This window comes from Aulonocara sp. 'chitande type north' Nkhata Bay, linkage group LG10, assembly GCF_057382095.1.
Source record: "Aulonocara sp. 'chitande type north' Nkhata Bay isolate Kocher_YH1m ecotype deep benthic linkage group LG10, A_spYH_male_GT1.1, whole genome shotgun sequence".
Lineage (NCBI taxonomy): Eukaryota > Metazoa > Chordata > Actinopteri > Cichliformes > Cichlidae > Aulonocara > Aulonocara sp. 'chitande type north' Nkhata Bay.
The window spans coordinates 18,603,014-18,620,264 of record NC_141353.1 but is presented as its reverse complement, the minus strand read 5'-3'; the positions used below and the strand labels follow the sequence as shown (position 1 = coordinate 18,620,264).

The 17,251-nt window shown below is 40.8% G+C and overlaps 1 protein-coding gene across 2 annotated transcripts in view; it reads left to right on the top strand.

Annotated features, from left to right (window-relative positions):
- Positions 1-17,251, top strand: part of LOC147320678 (rho guanine nucleotide exchange factor TIAM1-like) — a 51,343-nt gene that overhangs the window by 13,947 nt on the left and 20,145 nt on the right. Inside the window, exons 2-15 of one of the 2 annotated variants that reach the window (XM_086308816.1) lie at positions 123-212; positions 1,651-2,306; positions 3,115-3,401; positions 4,491-4,763; positions 4,842-5,073; positions 6,406-6,578; positions 7,133-7,357; positions 9,005-9,190; positions 11,142-11,288; positions 11,483-11,557; positions 14,068-14,238; positions 15,474-15,578; positions 16,559-16,640; positions 16,899-16,985. In XM_086308816.1, coding sequence (XP_086164942.1) covers positions 1,658-2,306; positions 3,115-3,401; positions 4,491-4,763; positions 4,842-5,073; positions 6,406-6,578; positions 7,133-7,357; positions 9,005-9,190; positions 11,142-11,288; positions 11,483-11,557; positions 14,068-14,238; positions 15,474-15,578; positions 16,559-16,640; positions 16,899-16,985 — 2,692 coding nt within the window. In that variant the 5' untranslated portion in view covers positions 123-212; positions 1,651-1,657. Of the gene's footprint in view, positions 1-117; positions 213-1,650; positions 2,307-3,114; positions 3,402-4,490; positions 4,764-4,841; positions 5,074-6,405; positions 6,579-7,132; positions 7,358-9,004; positions 9,191-11,141; positions 11,289-11,482; positions 11,558-14,067; positions 14,239-15,473; positions 15,579-16,558; positions 16,641-16,898; positions 16,986-17,251 lie in introns of both variants that reach the window. The other variant, XM_086308815.1, reaches the window with a different exon arrangement.

The window sequence follows — 17,251 nt, the reverse complement described above, 5'->3', positions numbered from 1 at the left end:
GTACTCCTTCCTTCTACTTGTCTTCTCACTTCTTCTCTGTGTGCGTTTGACACATCAGGTCACTTTGAAGTTGTGAGAGCACTGCTAAAGATCTCTCTCTCTCCTTGTTTCTGTCAGGGCAGACTGACACCACCGTATGAGGATGTGTGGAGGATTATGGGATCGCAACGCTCTGATGCGGGGAAGCTGGTGATGTGGCTGCTTAATCATCGGTAACTACAGTTTTCACACTTTAATGATGCACAAATCTCCAGAAATAATAGATTTTTAAGGACTGATAGACTAAACAAGCAAAAAAACAACTACTTTTTAAGGCAGATTTTTTCACCAGTGTCTTTGCAGCTCGAGCCCACACTGAGAACCTGATGGTGTGGGTTTGATGATGTGTGACTCTCTGAGGACAAACTGATCCGACAGCCTTTGACTCAGCACTTCCATGTGCTTGTGTAACAGAGAGATTGAGGTGAAGTGGGCTGCTGAGATAACTTCATGATGAAAATAACACAGCTCTAAAGTGATTTCTTTGATTGTTTTGATTCTCTGTGTTGGGAATATGGTTAGTGCATAATTTGAACACTGCTCAGGGAGAAAAGGCGCTGCAGTGCATTTGTGTTGGAGTTCAAAAGTGCACTGGCAGAACACTTAAATTAGTCAGAGTTGAGAGATTTATAACTTCAGCTATTTCATTTTTTTGAAGATTTTATAGGCACTTAGAAAAGCAAAGAAGGTTTTGATGCATTATGAACAGCAGGCTGGGATAAAATGGAAAAGCAGGAAACTTTTAACAAACCTTTTATATAATGTGCGTACACATCCAAGCATGCTGTGCAAATCAAATGAGACCACTGATACTTTTGAGCCATAAGTTTTAATGTGCCATCAAACCTCTCATGCAGCACACTGATCTACTTCATTACCAGCAATTTAGATCTTGCAGAGGGCTGGTTCAAACCTTTTTACTTTTAGAAGTATGGCACACAAGGAATATTTGTTTAAATGTTTTGACATTGCAATTAAAAGACAGATTTGTCAATTTAATATTGATTCAGAAACAAGTTGTATATCTAAACCACTACTTTTGCCAGTTGTGAGGTTATTTTTCTTCTTTTCTTTTATCAAAATCGACTGACCTTACATAGATAGATATTCTAGTACAGAATATCTGACCAGGGGTCTGGCACCTGCTTTGAGTATTTGACAGTTTTTGTAGTTGAAATGAACACATTTTAAGGCTACTAACAAAATCTCAAGGCCAGACGCCTCCTTTAACAGAAAGGACTGATTAAGTTTTTAAATCTCTTCAAACTCTTTCTTCTTTCTTTGATCTCCACAAAGCAAGTCATCCATGTACAACAGATGGCATATATGCGTGTTGTCTAAAATCTGTGCTGCTACTTGTGAATTTGACAATGTTCACTCACCATTAGATAAGACACCAGCTCCCATTTATGCAATTTGTGTGTGCTAATGACTTTCTGTGATTCATAAACTTTGTGCATACAAGTAAAAATGCAAATATATTATCTTATACCGTATGATGTGGCAAACATTACGGAATAATTTTAAACTACTTTTGTATCTGGTTTCTGATCTTTTAAGAAGAAGTTGTCTAAATTATGTAATATGCAAACTTTATTACTTGATCCACAGTTGAATCATGGGAAACGTGGAGAGTCAAAATGGAGAGAGTAGTATCCATGGTGATGTGCCGAGACATCTCTCCCGTAAGCACACGACCCGCTCACTCCGTGTCTCCAACAAGCAGCAAATCAACCGCCGTTCGAGGCACTCTTCCTCAGTGAAGCAGAATCACAGAAACTCTGAAGCCTCAACCCGTTCCTCCAGCACCCCGAGCATCCCTCAGTCCTTGGTAGAGAACGGACTAGAGTTTTTCAATGCAGCAGATGAGTTTGACAAATTTGGCATCAACCCTCACTGGACCCAGCGTGTCGCTATGACAATGAGGCCGGAGTCCTATCAGCACGATGATGACCCCTTGGCCACGCCGACTCCCGAAACCTCAGAGGCAGACACCATTGCCCAGGATGGAGGAGAGGACTCAACGGGGGAAGGGGACACTATTGCAGAGGAAAGGTTCCTGCAGCAAATGACTGAAGGACCCCGAGAGGGAGCAAGTAATAAAAAGAAGCGATCAAAGTCAGCAGACATGTGGAGAGAAGACAGCTTGGAGTTTTCTATGTCTGACCTCAGCCAGGAGCATCTGACCAGCACAGAGGAGATGGTCGATGGAGGAGAAGAGGAGGAGGGGCAGTTTAGATGCCCTAGAGGCAGCAAAGGCAGCACAGGTGAGAATGTACACAGAAGCAAAAGCATCATATTTACCGGTAGATTGTATAGACCTGCAGAAAGCATGTGTAGTTTTCTCATTCAGAAATGTAGACATCATTAGTGACAGGATATGTGGGGCCTATGCTTTTATTTGATGACTTGAAGTCTTCACCGACATATTTTCTGATACAATAGAATTAAAATATATTTCAAGATTTCTATTTGTATTATTTAAAAAACAACAACAAATAAAAGCAAAAAACAAGACAATGTAGCTGTCCAAAAATAACGACAGCTACACTGGTGATGGCTAATAAGTGGGGGGAAAAAAAGTTCAGGGGAACATGTTCAAAGCTGTTGATTTGATTCAGTGAACAGGTGATGAGGGGGAGGGTAGTGGGAAAATTGCAGGCACTCACTGAGTAGGGAGAAAATGATCTGAGAAAATCTGCTGATTGAAGGTTAGCTGACATCTATCAGTTGCAGCAGTTCAACTGATCACAGGGTTGTTAGCTTAACTGGTTTTGTGCAGGAGCTGCAGGGGTTCAGTGTGACAGCAGGCGGTACCTGGTAACTCAACCGCTGAAGGTCTGAGCACTGCCATAGGTGGTCGTCTCATTCAGAATAATGTATGGGTTTGCCTCACACACACACAGATTCATAATCACTCAAGAAAAATCACAGACTTTCACTGAAGGACACAGGCACATATGGAGAAGGTCAAATGTTTCAGAGGTAACTGAAAGTACCTGACAGTAATCAGAACTCACCTTGCCCACAAATACACACTGTGCTCTGCAATAACCACCTGTGTGTGTGTTCCAGGCTCAACTGAGAGGGCATCGTCTCTGGACCATCTGTGCAGCCAGCAGAGTCCGGGCTTCAGGGGGCAAAGGAGCCGTTACATAAAAAACTGCAGAGAAGCCGAGTGCGACGGAGACGGGGAAGTGGAGGAGGGTTTGATGTCTCCAGCAGAGGATGATGGTGGGGGGTATGGAGCTTTCACGCTCCCCTGCCGACGCTCACACTGCCTTTCTGAAGGCTTGACTGGGCTCGGTATTCCGGCTACACCTTGCCCTACCTTCCAGGGACGACGCGCACAGACTACTCAGGTATTTCATGAATATATATACCGATAAGTATTGAAAGCAGATGGAACAGGACTAAGGGTAAAAGTCTTCTTGCTCTATTTTTTTCCAGTATTGGAAAAAATACAGACTTCTAAACTTAGAATAATTGAGGACTTTGTTTACCAGTGCTGTCCAGGAAGTTCAGGGGCATCACAGACATGACACCAGTTCATCAAGTAATTAACATGTTGTTGACAACCAACGGAATTTCCTGTCTGTGCTCTGGACTGGTGTATATGCATGTTATATCTTTGCAAATCCAAGCATCCAAACATGTTTGTATATTTGTGCAGTTGGGAAGAGGATTACACAGAAAGATAGTCAGATAGAAAGTCACCGTGGGACTTCTGCTCGCATACTGAGCTTTGAACGACAAAGACATTTTGAACTTTGAACTTTATCTAGAGGATTTTCTTTGTCATCTTACTAAAACAGATAAAATCAAAGGGTAAGAGGAGGAAAGTAAAGTTTATGTAACGTTCATGCAGGTAAACATAAAAGCTAAATTAGTAGAATAAATAATAATATCCATGCCTCCCTAGTTGCCGTGCGTCACTGATAAAAACAAAGTTGCTAAACAAAAAGTACCAAAATACTGAACCAAGCTTTTCTTTCAATGCATTCCCAGAACCCCCAAGCACCCTTGGATAGAGATCGCCATAAGTGCTTATTATATATTCATCTAGTCAGGCTGAGGGGGTTGTTAGATATAAATAGACTGACAGCACAGCGAAACAAAAAGAAAGAACAGAGGGAGACTCAGTTTGGTGAAAGCACAGAAAATTTCATACTCAAAGTGGAAAGCCTTTTTTTAAAATCAGAAATTCATACAAAAATGAGCACAAAAGGATATTAAAGTGCACTTATGCAACTGCCAACTCATGTATACAAACAAAAGTAAACCCAGAAACCGCTTGTGCAGCCTACGCTGTCAGTTCTGTGTGAGAGAATTAACGTCTTGTGTTATGCAGATTGAAGCTGTTACTTCTCTGTCTGATTTTGTGCAAATAAACCAGTTTCCGTCCATTAATAATGCTTAATCTGTTTCTACCCTGTTTTTCTGGATGACAGGACATCTCTGGTGTTTTAGGCGAGGGGAGCGAGTATGGCGACAGTGGGATTGATGGCGTTGCCCCTGAGATAGATGGAGAAGGAGAACTGCTCTCCCGGCGGTGTAAGGCCATGTCTGCCTCTTTTTCAGTGTACTCAGCTACAGAGAGCAGTTTTTTTAATGGCAGCGACAGTGGGAGCAGCAGCGCTGGAGGAGTTGACGGAAGAGGAGGCGAAGGAGGCAAGGGGGGAGTTTATGAAAATTTCCGGAAGGAGCTAGACAATCAAGCCTGGGTTAGTTACACTTTTCCTATGTTATTAAAATATAGGTAAATTCCGTGTATTTCTAATTCCTTAATCTTTTCTCGTCAGACAAATCGGGGCCGAGACTGCACAGAGGAGGCAGGCTCTGCTGTAAGTGATGAGCAGAGTAGCGGCACACTCAGTAGTATGTATCCGCCTGACACTCTGATTAGCTGTGCACACGGCACAGTCAGGAAAGCAGGGACTCTGGCTGTGAAGAACTTCCTGGTTCATAAGAAAAACAAGAAGGTGGAACCTGCAGCGAGACGCAAGTGGAAACAATACTGGGTTTCTCTGAAAGGTGTTGCACAGATTTTCAGCACTATTATGTTTAATGTTTGTGTTGGATTTTACCTGCGTGTGACTGATAGATAGGCAGAAACTGTAAGGCAGCAGGTGTCCATCCAGCTTCAGTCTGAGTACTTTATGAATGCTTAACTAAGCACAATTGTTAGTACATAAAAATGCTTCTGCACCTTTACTCTTTTGGCTGCTGCCTTTAGGGGTCACCACACTGGATCATCTGCCTCCATCTTACTCTATTTCTAGCATCCTCCTCTGTCACGCAAACCAAGCATGTCCCTCTTCACTACATCCATGAACTTACTATGTGGTCTTCCTCTTTCCTTCCTGCCTGGCAGCTCCTTATTCAACATCACTTTTCCAAAATATCCTCTGCACATGGCCAAATCATCTCAGCCTTGCCTCTGGAACTTTATGTCCAAATCCAACCTGAGCTGTCCTGCTGATCTACTGATTTCTAATCTTTCTATTCTCTCTCCTTCCAGCAATAAAATCTTAGCATCTTCAGCTCTGTCTCCTGTGTTTGTGTCTGCTCCACCGTCTCCAAGCCTTACATTATAGCAGACCTCACTACTTTCCTGTAAACCTTCACTCTCAGTCTTGCTGCTATCCTTATCTCACACATTACCCTTGACATTTGTCTCCACCCACTCCACCCTATGTGCATTCCTTTCTTTAACACCTCTCTTGTGCCACATGTTTGAGTTGGCACAGATTTTAAGTTGAATGAACTTGCTGCCGCAATCCGACCGACACTAGCAGCTTCCTGGCTTGTGGCCTCTGTGGCTGGGTTTCAAATGCTTCTGCAACTAAGAAAATAATCTTAATCTCATTCAGATAACCAACCCAAAGCTGTTTAATCTTCCATACACTCTCTCTGCTGTTAAACTACATTCATATAAGCTTTAACACATTCCCTGCCCTTGGTTTTCACCTCTGCTGTCCTCTCTCACGCTCTTCAATGCAGCCTTGCATTTTCCTCCCCTCAGCTTCATCACAATTTAATTTTACGGCGAAATCCATGCCTAATCCGATCCTGTCCTGTTGAAATGCATAAGATAGAGCATCTCTTCTATGCATCATGCTAAAAATAAATCAGTCTTATCTTCATAATGTAATGTTATAGGTTTAGTTGTACTGATAGCAAAATAGGTTCATGTATTAAACTATTACGTTTTATAATCGTTGTTTAAATAAAGTTCAGGGAAAGGAAGGATGTTTAAATTGATTTAAGGGTACTTATTATAACCTCTGTAAAAAAACAAAACAAAACAAAAAAACATATTTTTGTCTTTTTTTTTAACTCCTTTCTTTTTGTGCGTTCTTCAAGGCTGCACCCTCTTCCTGTATGAATACGATGGCCGTTCAGGTATCGACCACAACAGCGTTCACAAACACGCGCTGTGGGTGGAGAACAGCATTGTCCAAGCTGTACCTGAGCATCCCAAGAAAGACTTTGTCTTCTGTCTCAGCAACTCAGTGGGAGATGCTTTCCTCTTCCAGGTGAGAGAAGCACTGGAATTTAAAACATCGGCTACTCTTAAAGCTGAGTTGGCATGACAATATTTTATGCAAGTTAAAGTTAAATCAGGTTGGCATTCATGCATACAGGTCAAGTGTTTTTATATCCTGTCTTTGTTATTTGGTGCTACTGTACATACCAGCATCAAACATAAAGAGAAACAGGAAACTGGAAGCTATTTTCCTCTAGGGGATTTGCATGTGGCACACCAATACATGTTCATCATGTGCTGGAGATAGGCAGCCCTGTGTCCTTGTGTTTATGTTTGACATGTTTAAAGGCCACGCTGTCACACCGTGACAGTGATCCACCAGACTGACCATTGTGTAATATTAAAATCTGTCTATTTATATTCATGACAGCTCTCCTCACTGAATGGGAAGAAAGTAATAAAATGATGATGAGATTATAATGACCATTTCCTCCCAGAGGCCGATATTGGAAGTCATGATTAAATTCTTTCAGCTGTCAGTTTCTTTATTTTATCTGCTCACTATCGTTACTCACTTTGTCATGGTCCCTTCCTTCTGTTCAGACATCAGGCCAAACAGAACTGGAAAACTGGATCACGGCGATCCACTCGGCGTGTGCTACTGCTCTTGCTCGGCAGCACCACAGGGAGGACACCGTGCGATTGCTGCGAACTGAAATCCGCAAGCTGGAGCAGAAGATTGATATGGATGAGAAAATGAAGAAAATGGGAGACATGCAGTTGTCCACTGTCACTGATGGCAAGAAGAGAAAGACCATACTTGAGCAGGTATGGGGTCAATCGGGTGGTCGTTTGGGGCTAAAAGTGGAGCTAAGTGTCAAGGAGTCTGACATACTGAAAGCGGTCAAACAGATTAAAGCTGTACATGAGGTGGTGGAGCATTACAGAAACAACACCTATGAGACAAATGCCCTTTAATTTTGTCATATTATTGCAAATTAATAACACTTTATGCCCATAAAATGCAACTGTAGGGAGGTTTGTTATCTCATGGCTAAAAACCGTCCTCACCTCTTTATCTTCCAGTTAATTTGAATGAAAACACCTGAAGGCAGTTTATAGATGTGACTTAAACTGCACCGACACTCTCCGGCACTGAAATCATGGCACTAAATCATCTTTACAGCATGCCGTCATCCAGGCAAAAATGCTCTAAAGCAGCCTTTCCAACCAAAAATGGTTTCACTTATTCCAGCTGGCGCTCATTTAGAAACACATGCGAGTCCACTTGCACGCAGTGCATACAGACACATAGCACACAGGTAAACCTGACTAATCTTTTTAGATTCAAGAGGTCTTTTAAGAACATTGCAACTTTTTCAAATCTTTTCCAGAACCCGTTTTTGTTCAGTTTCAAAAGAACATTGATTTAGGCTTATTCCATGCAGGATGTCTGGAGTTGCTGGTGATGGTAGCCAGTACTGACTGGAAAATCTTACAAAAAGAAAAAAAGCCTAGAAGTGTGGTCATTAACAATAAGCCTCCTTGTCCTAGCAAGTCTTTGCATCTGTCTTTATACTGGTGTTGTTGCATAATGCTCTTTCTATTTCTTGTTATATGTAACATAAAAGGAACTAGAAAGCACTTAATCCTCATCAAGTAAAAGAGCTGCAATTTAAAAGGAAGCACTTTGATTGCCTGCTGTAAAGACATAGTAACTGAAACTGTGGCATCAAAGAAGAAAACAAGCCTCAAGCAGGGTTTATGTCATTGACTGACTTCTTTCAGTTGAGTCACGGAGCTGCCAATAAGGATATAGTTGTGGGAAAAAAAGAAAATGGGGATTAACCACAGAGATAAAGAAAAATAAAAGATCAAAAAGTGGAAAGTGTGGAAATATAATGACATATAAAACATATAAGAATTGTTGCAATTATTTGAATGATAATTATATTTATTTATTTTATCTGTACATATTTATGTAAACTTTATAAATAAATCTGAGGAGAGGTGAGGGGAACAAACAAATGTGAAAAAACATTAAAACTTCTACTTCCGTAATTCTTTATATTTTTTAATTGTGTTAATATTTTCACACTTCCACATAGGTGACCACGGGAACTAATGCAGCGTTAAGTCTAGTTTTGTGTTTCACTGTGAGTGTGTGTCCCCGTGTTTCACCTCCCACGGCCCACCCTGTGATACATTGCACGTAGAACAGCAGGTCACCAACTGGTGGGGGCTGTGTTGGTGAGTAATACCTCTCCACAGGGGCTGCAGTACTCCCACATCTCACTTCTCCTGAAACAGCCGAATAACCACCTAACACAGCGTCGGTTCTTTATCTTTTTATTTTTTGTTGTTGTTCTCATTAGAGATAAAACTGAATAAATCTGGATCTCATCAGCAAAGTTTGTTTATATTGCATAATCACACACGCATGACTTTTTACTCTGTAATCTCTGCTGCTTATAGATCTTCTTGTGGGAGCAGAACTTGGAGAGATTTCACATAGATCTCTTCCGCTGCCGCTGCTACCTGGCGAGTCTGCAGGGCGGTGAACCTCCCAATCCCAAACGCCTCCTGGGCTTCGCGTCACGTCCCACAAAAGTTGCCATGGGACGACTGGGGATCTTCTCTGTTTCCTCCTTCCATGCACTGGTATGATTAGACATGTTTAGTGCTGGTATCTGACTATTCACTCCAGGTGTTTTTCAGGTTGCAATTTTTTAGTAAACTTGATCGGAGCTCATGAATCCAAACCTGAAAAGTCAGACTCATGTGTCTCTACATGTTCCGTGTAGAGATTGCATGAGAGGTTTCCAACTGTCGACCCTCAATAACAGCCCAGCTTGAAGAGTGGGTGTGTTTATCTGCCTGTGAGTGCCTTGTCACATACGCCTACTGAAAGCAAGAATTACTGCTTGCCTCACAAATGTTCAAAGAAATAGATACTGCCATATACCCCAAGGTTATGAAACAAATGAACAAACCAGGTATGCTGGTTTGATTCTCAGGCCCAAAGTTAGCATGAGCGCTGTAAAGTGGAGTGAGTTTTTATCTGTAACACGCAATTAGCCACAACATTAAAACTGGTGAACAAGTGAATTATAGCAATAATTTTCTCATTATAAAGATTTTGTTTAAGTGATGGAATTTAAGTAGATATAAGTAAGTGCCAGCTCTCAAAGTTGATGTGTTGGTAGCATCAAAAATGTGAAATGAACACCTGCATTATTTCTGCTTTCTGTCATAGTGATGCATGCAAGTTTTTTATTCTAAGTGTGCAAAAACAGCTGTGACTCTTAAGCCTAACACTCAAGGCTAAGGTTACATAGATGGTTTACTTTAACAAGGTTCAGAGATTCAGACTTGGGTAGCAAACACACACCACATATTAAAATGTATCACATACACGCTATCCTAAAAGCTTGAGAGAAAAGTGAAAGCAAAACATTCTACCTATAAATCCTCTCTGAAACCCAAGTTATTATCTCAGTGCTGCAGAATGTACAGAATGAAACCCAACCTGATCTCTATGCGATTGTGTGTCATTGAGCTGTAAGCTCTGCGTAGTATCATCCAAAGAAGAAAGAGCAAAAACGAAGAGCAAAACATGGAAAACATTTCTCTACAGAGCAGTTTTATACGAGCAAGGTAATGGATATGCCAAACATACACTAGCACGCACACACAACATCAAGCACTGACAGTGTTTTTTGTGATTGGTCGATCAATACAAACTCTTTTAGCAAGCTAGCATCCCTGAGGCACTTTCCCACAAACAGGCTTAACACTCTCTGGCCCTTGCTCCCCCTCCTTTTACTGCCTACACCCTCACTTCCTTTGTTTGTGTCTCGCTCCCTCAGTGTCTTCTTCTCCTTATCTGCCATATTTTATACCGTCCTTTTTTATGTCTCTCCTGTCCCTTTCATATTCTTTTTACTCTATTTATTACCACATCCCTTCTGACTAATTTGAAATGTCATTATTGCATCGCTTAAATATGATAAATGTGGCATATTTATAAGGAGAATCACATTTATAAATACATGTAACGCAAAACTACTGAAATGAAATGCAATTAAAATAATTGTTCATGGCTACTAATTAATGAATTGCAAAAATATTCAAATGAACTCATTTGTCTTGCCTAAAGGGAAATATAATTGTTCTCTCTCTCAGCTCTGGTATTCAAAGTTTTTGGTCACAAAAGCAATATTTCTGTTTTTTCCTTCATTTACTTTCTACAGTAGATTTGGGCTGTAATAACAGTATAAAGGCCTCTCATGTGGGGAATGAGAAGATGAGTCTAAAAAGTGGTTTAAGATGTTATGTTTGAAGTGTACGTGTCTGATGTCTGACCAGCTCTATACTAGTGTAATGCATAGTTGCTCATACTATTTGAGCTCTGATTGAACCCAGAGAAGTCAAAAAACGGGAACGAAAAGTTTCCCTGTGCCAAGTCGTAGGTGACTGAAGGGGATTAGAGGTTGAAAGTATTCAGTAGCTGCTGCAAATGATTGCTTTTGTGTGTCAAACTGTTTTCATTCGGGTGTTAAAGGTGTCTGTTTCATTTCTGTTGTGTTTTCTGTAACTGTCACTGTCACAGGTGTCTGCCCGTACAGAGAGCAGCATGAGAAGGCGGAACCAACCTTTCCCTCGCACCTTCAGTAAACGTCGAAGCCGTTTCTCCTCACTCTGGGGTCTGGACACTGCATCTAGGAGAAAGAGCAAAGGACACCCTTCAATTGACCAGGTACGTTTGACTTTGAGTGACTTTGCAGTGCTTGATGTTTAATTGAAATCTGTAAAATTCGATTTTGGTGAATAAATACTACTGCAGCTAAATATTGTGTGTTCGTAAGTTTATGCTTGAAACTGCTTCTTGGTGTCAAAGTAATAACTATACTTATGTGTGTTTTAATTTTGCGGTGCTTTGTGTTATTGCAGGTGTTTGCTGATGGGGCGGAGCCAGTGAGAAAGTCTTTGCAGAAGGTGTTCGAAGACTCCTCCAGTGAAAAATCTGTAAGCTTTTAACTCTGTTTGTGTAAAAACCTACATTAGATTACATTTTGTTGTCGATGTAATATTTTATGTCTGCCCTCTTTTAACATTCCAGAAGATGAAGCAGTTTTGCTGTTTCTGCTGAACATTAAGTAATAGTGCAGCTGAACGTCTCCTCACTGGGTGAAATTAAGTGCTAAATACATATAATCCAGTATCAGCGTGTTCCCACTTCTGCTGTACAGTGCAATCATTTCCCATCAAGAAATTAAAGGGAGTTGACAACCACATTGCACCATTTACAGTAATAACCTCCCTTAGGCTAAACATGAAGCTCCTCCTCCCTTTATTAGTTTGGTATTCACCACAAATCAGCAGAGTTCGTGTGGCTGTGGACTCATTTCTTCTCATTGTTTGCTTTTTGCATACACCAAGAGGAAAAATCACTGGAGCATCAGATGAATCTTTGTTCTTGTATAATGGGTAATGGGCTTCTTAAGACCCCGAGGCCAGCTACATCACTAGATTTTCCACCTCCTTTCACTTAACTAAGATCCTTTTGGGGCTCTGGCTCTTTGCAGGGTGGGTTATCTAAGGGAAAGCACAAAATCCCTGCACCCTTCTGCACCATTGAGCATTTTTTTAGGTCGTTTTTAAAGCCCTTGCTTTAATATTTTCAGACGTTTGCTTCTCTCCTCGATGAAGAGTGATTGGAGACATTTGCAGACTCATAAAGCTTTAAAAGCGGCAGAATATCTGTGTCTCTCTCAGCGTCATTGGACAATGCTCAGGTTTATTTGTGTTGAATAAACAACCCTTGTCATCTTCTGCAGCAGTTTTTTAATATTCTGAGCAGTGTGGACAGAGTCCCTTTATTTAATTTGCTTCAGGCAATTCCATCTTTATCAGTATCAAAAAGGCTATCAACTGGAGGGATTTTCTGTCTGCTAATCCCACAGAGACAAATTTAATCTGATATGTTCACATCATTAGTGTTCTGACGTTTCAACAAATATGCAGACATTTGCTACCATAGGACTCGCTGGTTTCACACCATCTGTGTTCTCTTGTAACTGCTGTACTGACCACACTTGCACACAATTGCAAATAATTAGCTATATATCATAAGAAAGAAAAACATGTTTCCTAAGACAACCATATCAATGTAGTTTTCCAGTATGCGACAAATCTATATGAATTTTAAGGAAAAATGTCCAGTTGCACATAGGTTGTATAGGACAAGCCTGCTGGATCCATATTTTATGAGCACTGGTAAAAAGCACCAGAGATGAGGAGAAGAGAAAAGATAGGCTTTAGTCTGAACCAAGCAGACAGAAGCTAAGTCTGCAGCAATAACCTGCTCTGGCAGTGCAGGCCCCCAGTGGCACAAAGAGAGATCAATTTTTTTTTTCCACCCACGCCAGGCTTCAGCTGGCAGTGTATGGGATGACTGTAAAGAAAAGCATAAGATGTAACGTGCTGTAGTTGGCAGTAAACTAGAGCTGGAAATGCTTTATCAGTGGCAAAGATTTTCCTCATTGAGCATTTCCAGCAAGAATAGCTCCAAATGTTCACATCTGATTGACTTTCCCAGCTTTAATTTGCTGTTTGTTCTGGGGAATCCCTTTGTTAGCATAAGCTGGAAAGGAGAGTTTAGCAGGGATCTGAGAACCCCGCCGCCCCACACACACCATCACCACCCTCCAGCAGAGGCATCCTAGATAGGCCAGGAGGGGAGCCAGATGGTGCTGAGCAGGACTGGGAGTTCAGGGAGTTGGGGGAGGTACTACTTACAGGCCCCCCAGTCTGTTGTCTGTCTGAGATAATGTGTGCGCGTCTGTATTTTGTTTGCGCATGTGGCCTGTTTGTGTTTGTGAATATAAAAATGTGCTGTTGCATGTAGTTTACTGTGGCTGTTTCCCTCTTTGTTTCACTTTATCTCTACCACGCAGATTCACACACAGACACACACGCGTACAGATACAGCCAAGTCGAAGTTAATTTCGACAGGGACCACCGGGCCTGATTGTTAACTGCCGGCAGATTGTATGGCGTGAATGAAAGATGGGGAGGAGAGAGCTGATGGAATGATGTACAGATAGGGGGAAAGGGCACCAGAAGGAGAGGCAGTGATTAATTGGAGGCTGGCGTGATAGAAGAATGAAAGAATAAATGTGGATGCTGTTACTCGATAGGTGGAGATATATTACAGATGGGGGGAATAGAAGCCAGCAAGGCGGCTGACAAGGCTGCCAGATTGTTGTAGGTCAGACTGATGGGCCGAAAGGTTACAGATTATGCTTTAAAAACAGTAACACACCCATAAAAATGCAAGTGTAAGCTATATAACATGTGCTACATGCAATGCAAAAAGCTTGTACTGCAGTACAAGTGTCATTACTGAATTACTGTTTGTGAGTTTCACGATTGCATTAAATCTGCCTTGTCTGTTTATGCTTTCTGCCACTGCAGCTGCTCAAAGATGCATAAACTTAAACTTGCTGAGTGTCTGTGCTTGTTTTTATTTTCAGAAGGAGAGAGAAGCTTCTGTGAAAAGTCTTCCTCAGCAAAATGTAGACAGTGATATTTGGGTTCCTGAGTACCTGAAACCCTCCTGGGTGTGTTTGCCGAACAACCAGCCCATCCTGGCCGTCATACAGCCCGGAGAGACAACACTGGAAGTCTTGAACACTGTCTGCAAGGTGGGCCATTAAAAACAGCATTGATAATATTGCATTACCAGAGACTGCACATAAGAGAAATGCATTTTACACAGTGCACTGCATATAATCACCAATGTAACACTGATGTACTTTAGATTGACAGTTTGCAAAGTGACAGACTGCACAATGTTTCCTCTTTTTATTGCATACACAGTAGCACTTTATAATACTGCAAATTTTAGTATTGATCCAAAGTAAATACAGGGCCAATATTGCCAATACCAATACAGTCACCGATACTTTAAACCTGTAAAGGCAGCTGAGAGAATTATGTCATGATTCATGTGATAAATCATCATTAATTAGCAAATTCTCAATGGATTTTATGATCACTAAATCATTTGTGATTTGGAGGCTTTGGAAGTGTGGCTGTCTGTCACCCACCTCCAATATGCAGCTTTATTACCTGCTAGCTTGCAGACGCAGAATGACACACACAGCATTCAAGTGGCTAGGAATGCAATTAATTCTTCTCAACAGCTTTTTCAAAACACAGGCAATCCCCAAGGTATTAAGAAATTAGACACAGCCCTGTAGAGAGGTCAGAATACCATTAAGTTATATGAGGAAAATGAAGATCTGCCATATTACTGTCAGCTGTCATTGTTGACAGCACATTGATGCACATTATCAGCGGTTCATATACGGTCTTCTTCAATGTACATATATGAATTTGAATGTAACCGAGTTCTTTCAGTTCTACTTCTATGACAGTTCTCACAGAGTCACAGATCTTTTAATAATGCTCTTACCTTTCAGGATACACTGTATATTGCTGTCATTCACAGTCCATCACTTGTTTTAACTTCATTACCTTTTCTCCTTAATTGGCTTCAGCAAGAGACACATAATAGGCGTAATATTGCCTAATGACGCATATGTGCATGCAAGTCACAAACGTAACAGAGTGAAGCAGAGCATCCATCATCATCATCGTCCATGATTTTGGACCAGCATGTTAGACAGCATTCCCCAGCACTATTATTAAAACTCAATATAGGGAATGTCTTTTTGAATAGAGTTCCAGTCATTTGTTGAACTGATGTCAAAGTGGACTGAAATTTGAAGTATCTGTGGTAGGCGGTGGCATAACATTTTAATGACACACTTTATGTTGGTTTCTCTTTACCTTTCTCCTTATTGCCAGTCACCAGATACTTTAAAGCTTAAACATGTACTCGCATGTACAAGTAATATGTTCTTGTTGCCCCCAGACCCATAAGATCGATCCCTCTGGCCACTACCTGCGTTTGAAGGTGCTGGTTGACAACCAAATACTTTATTATGTTCCCACATTTGAAGAGGACATCTCCGATCTGGTGAGGAAATACACACTAAGCCACATTAGATATATATTTTTAAGTAATAACCAGGTGAATATCCTAGGTTTAAATATCCATATAAGTTAATCAAAGACATGCAGCACACATTATTATGCTGTTTGTGTGATTCTAAGTTTATTGCAGTATGTTATTTGGATTTGCCATCTTCTTATTCATATTTTTATTGTCAGATATGGATGAATGCTTGTGCATTTTTCATGAGTTGGTTGCCGTTTTGATTTGCCGTGCATACAAAATCACCAGGATGGAAAAGAAGCACTATTGCATAAACTATAAATTATGCAAAGTAGCATTTCAAGTCTATTGTGTGCACTACGAAGTCGCCGTTTGTGTTTGTGTGCGTCTATTTATCATAAGAACAGTCACACTCACTGAAAGTCCCCACCACCACCGCATTATTCATCTGCTGTAAACCCCAAAACAAATCCTCTTTTTGATTGCGCCTTGTAGGTGATACACTGAAATCTTTCTCAAAGCACAATCATTTTTATAACTCGCTCTTTTCCTCAAGAGCTCTTTTATCTTCCTGCTTTGATCAGTGACTCATTTCACCCGCTTTCATCCTTAGTCTATGATATTACGTTATTATTTCTCCTCAGTGAAGGCTACTACACACTGCGGACTTCTGTTCCTGTCTGTTGCTGCATACACACAGCTGTGTCCATGTTCTAGGCTTTTGTGAGCTCAGGGTCTTGTCTGAGCACCCACTCACTTCATAGCCCTGACCTGGATTTTGACCCCACAACCTTCAGATACAATTGCTTGGCTAAGGAGCCAGAATAATACATGAACCTGTTCATTTCTTATTAATAACAACAGCATGACCTTGACCTTATCTGTCCAACAACACTGCTACCCATCCATTTTTCCCTATATATAGATATATCTATCTCTATTTGTTTGTTTCTCTTTAATTACAATTATTTATTTATATATGTGCTGTTGTGTGTTTACAGCTCTACAAAGAGATTGAGATTTATCCCAAAAGTACCAAAGTCGTCCAGTTTGACAAAGCCGAGTTCTGCAACAACGGATATGGTATGCTTATTTCTGACAATAGCAGTCAGTTCTTGACACACCCATAAATTCTGTTTCAAATTGATTTTCTAATGGACTTCATCTAGTCATGCTTTGTTAATGAATAAAAGGGAATTACCCAAATGAAGGGCACACATGATATGGAGTGGATTTAATTGCTGTGGTTATACAGCAGTTTACGCTGTCAAATAGAAATATTTCAAAGACGACCGAAGGAATTAAATGAATTTCTCTGTGTCTAACTATCTATGTCTGCAGGTTTTTCTGTGGCAGTTTTAGAGGAGGATGGGGTGCAGCAGCTCCAAGTTACTGAAGTGAAAGCAGGAGGAATGGCTTCAGCGAAAGGTACACATTTTATGCATACGTTGACATGTGTAAAGGAGATTAACCCGTTACTGTAGCACACTTACAAGTGATGCTTATAGAGAACGCATTCCCAGCCAAGAGATGCTAGAGTCAAGAACAATGGCCAAAGTGATGTTTTTATGCTTTTATTCTGAAGGCATGACGTTCCAAAACCTTTATCCATAAAATAAAAAAAACAAACAAACCATAAAACAAGAACAAAGAGATTTTATAAGGCGTTGATTTGTGGCTGTTTTCTATTCTAC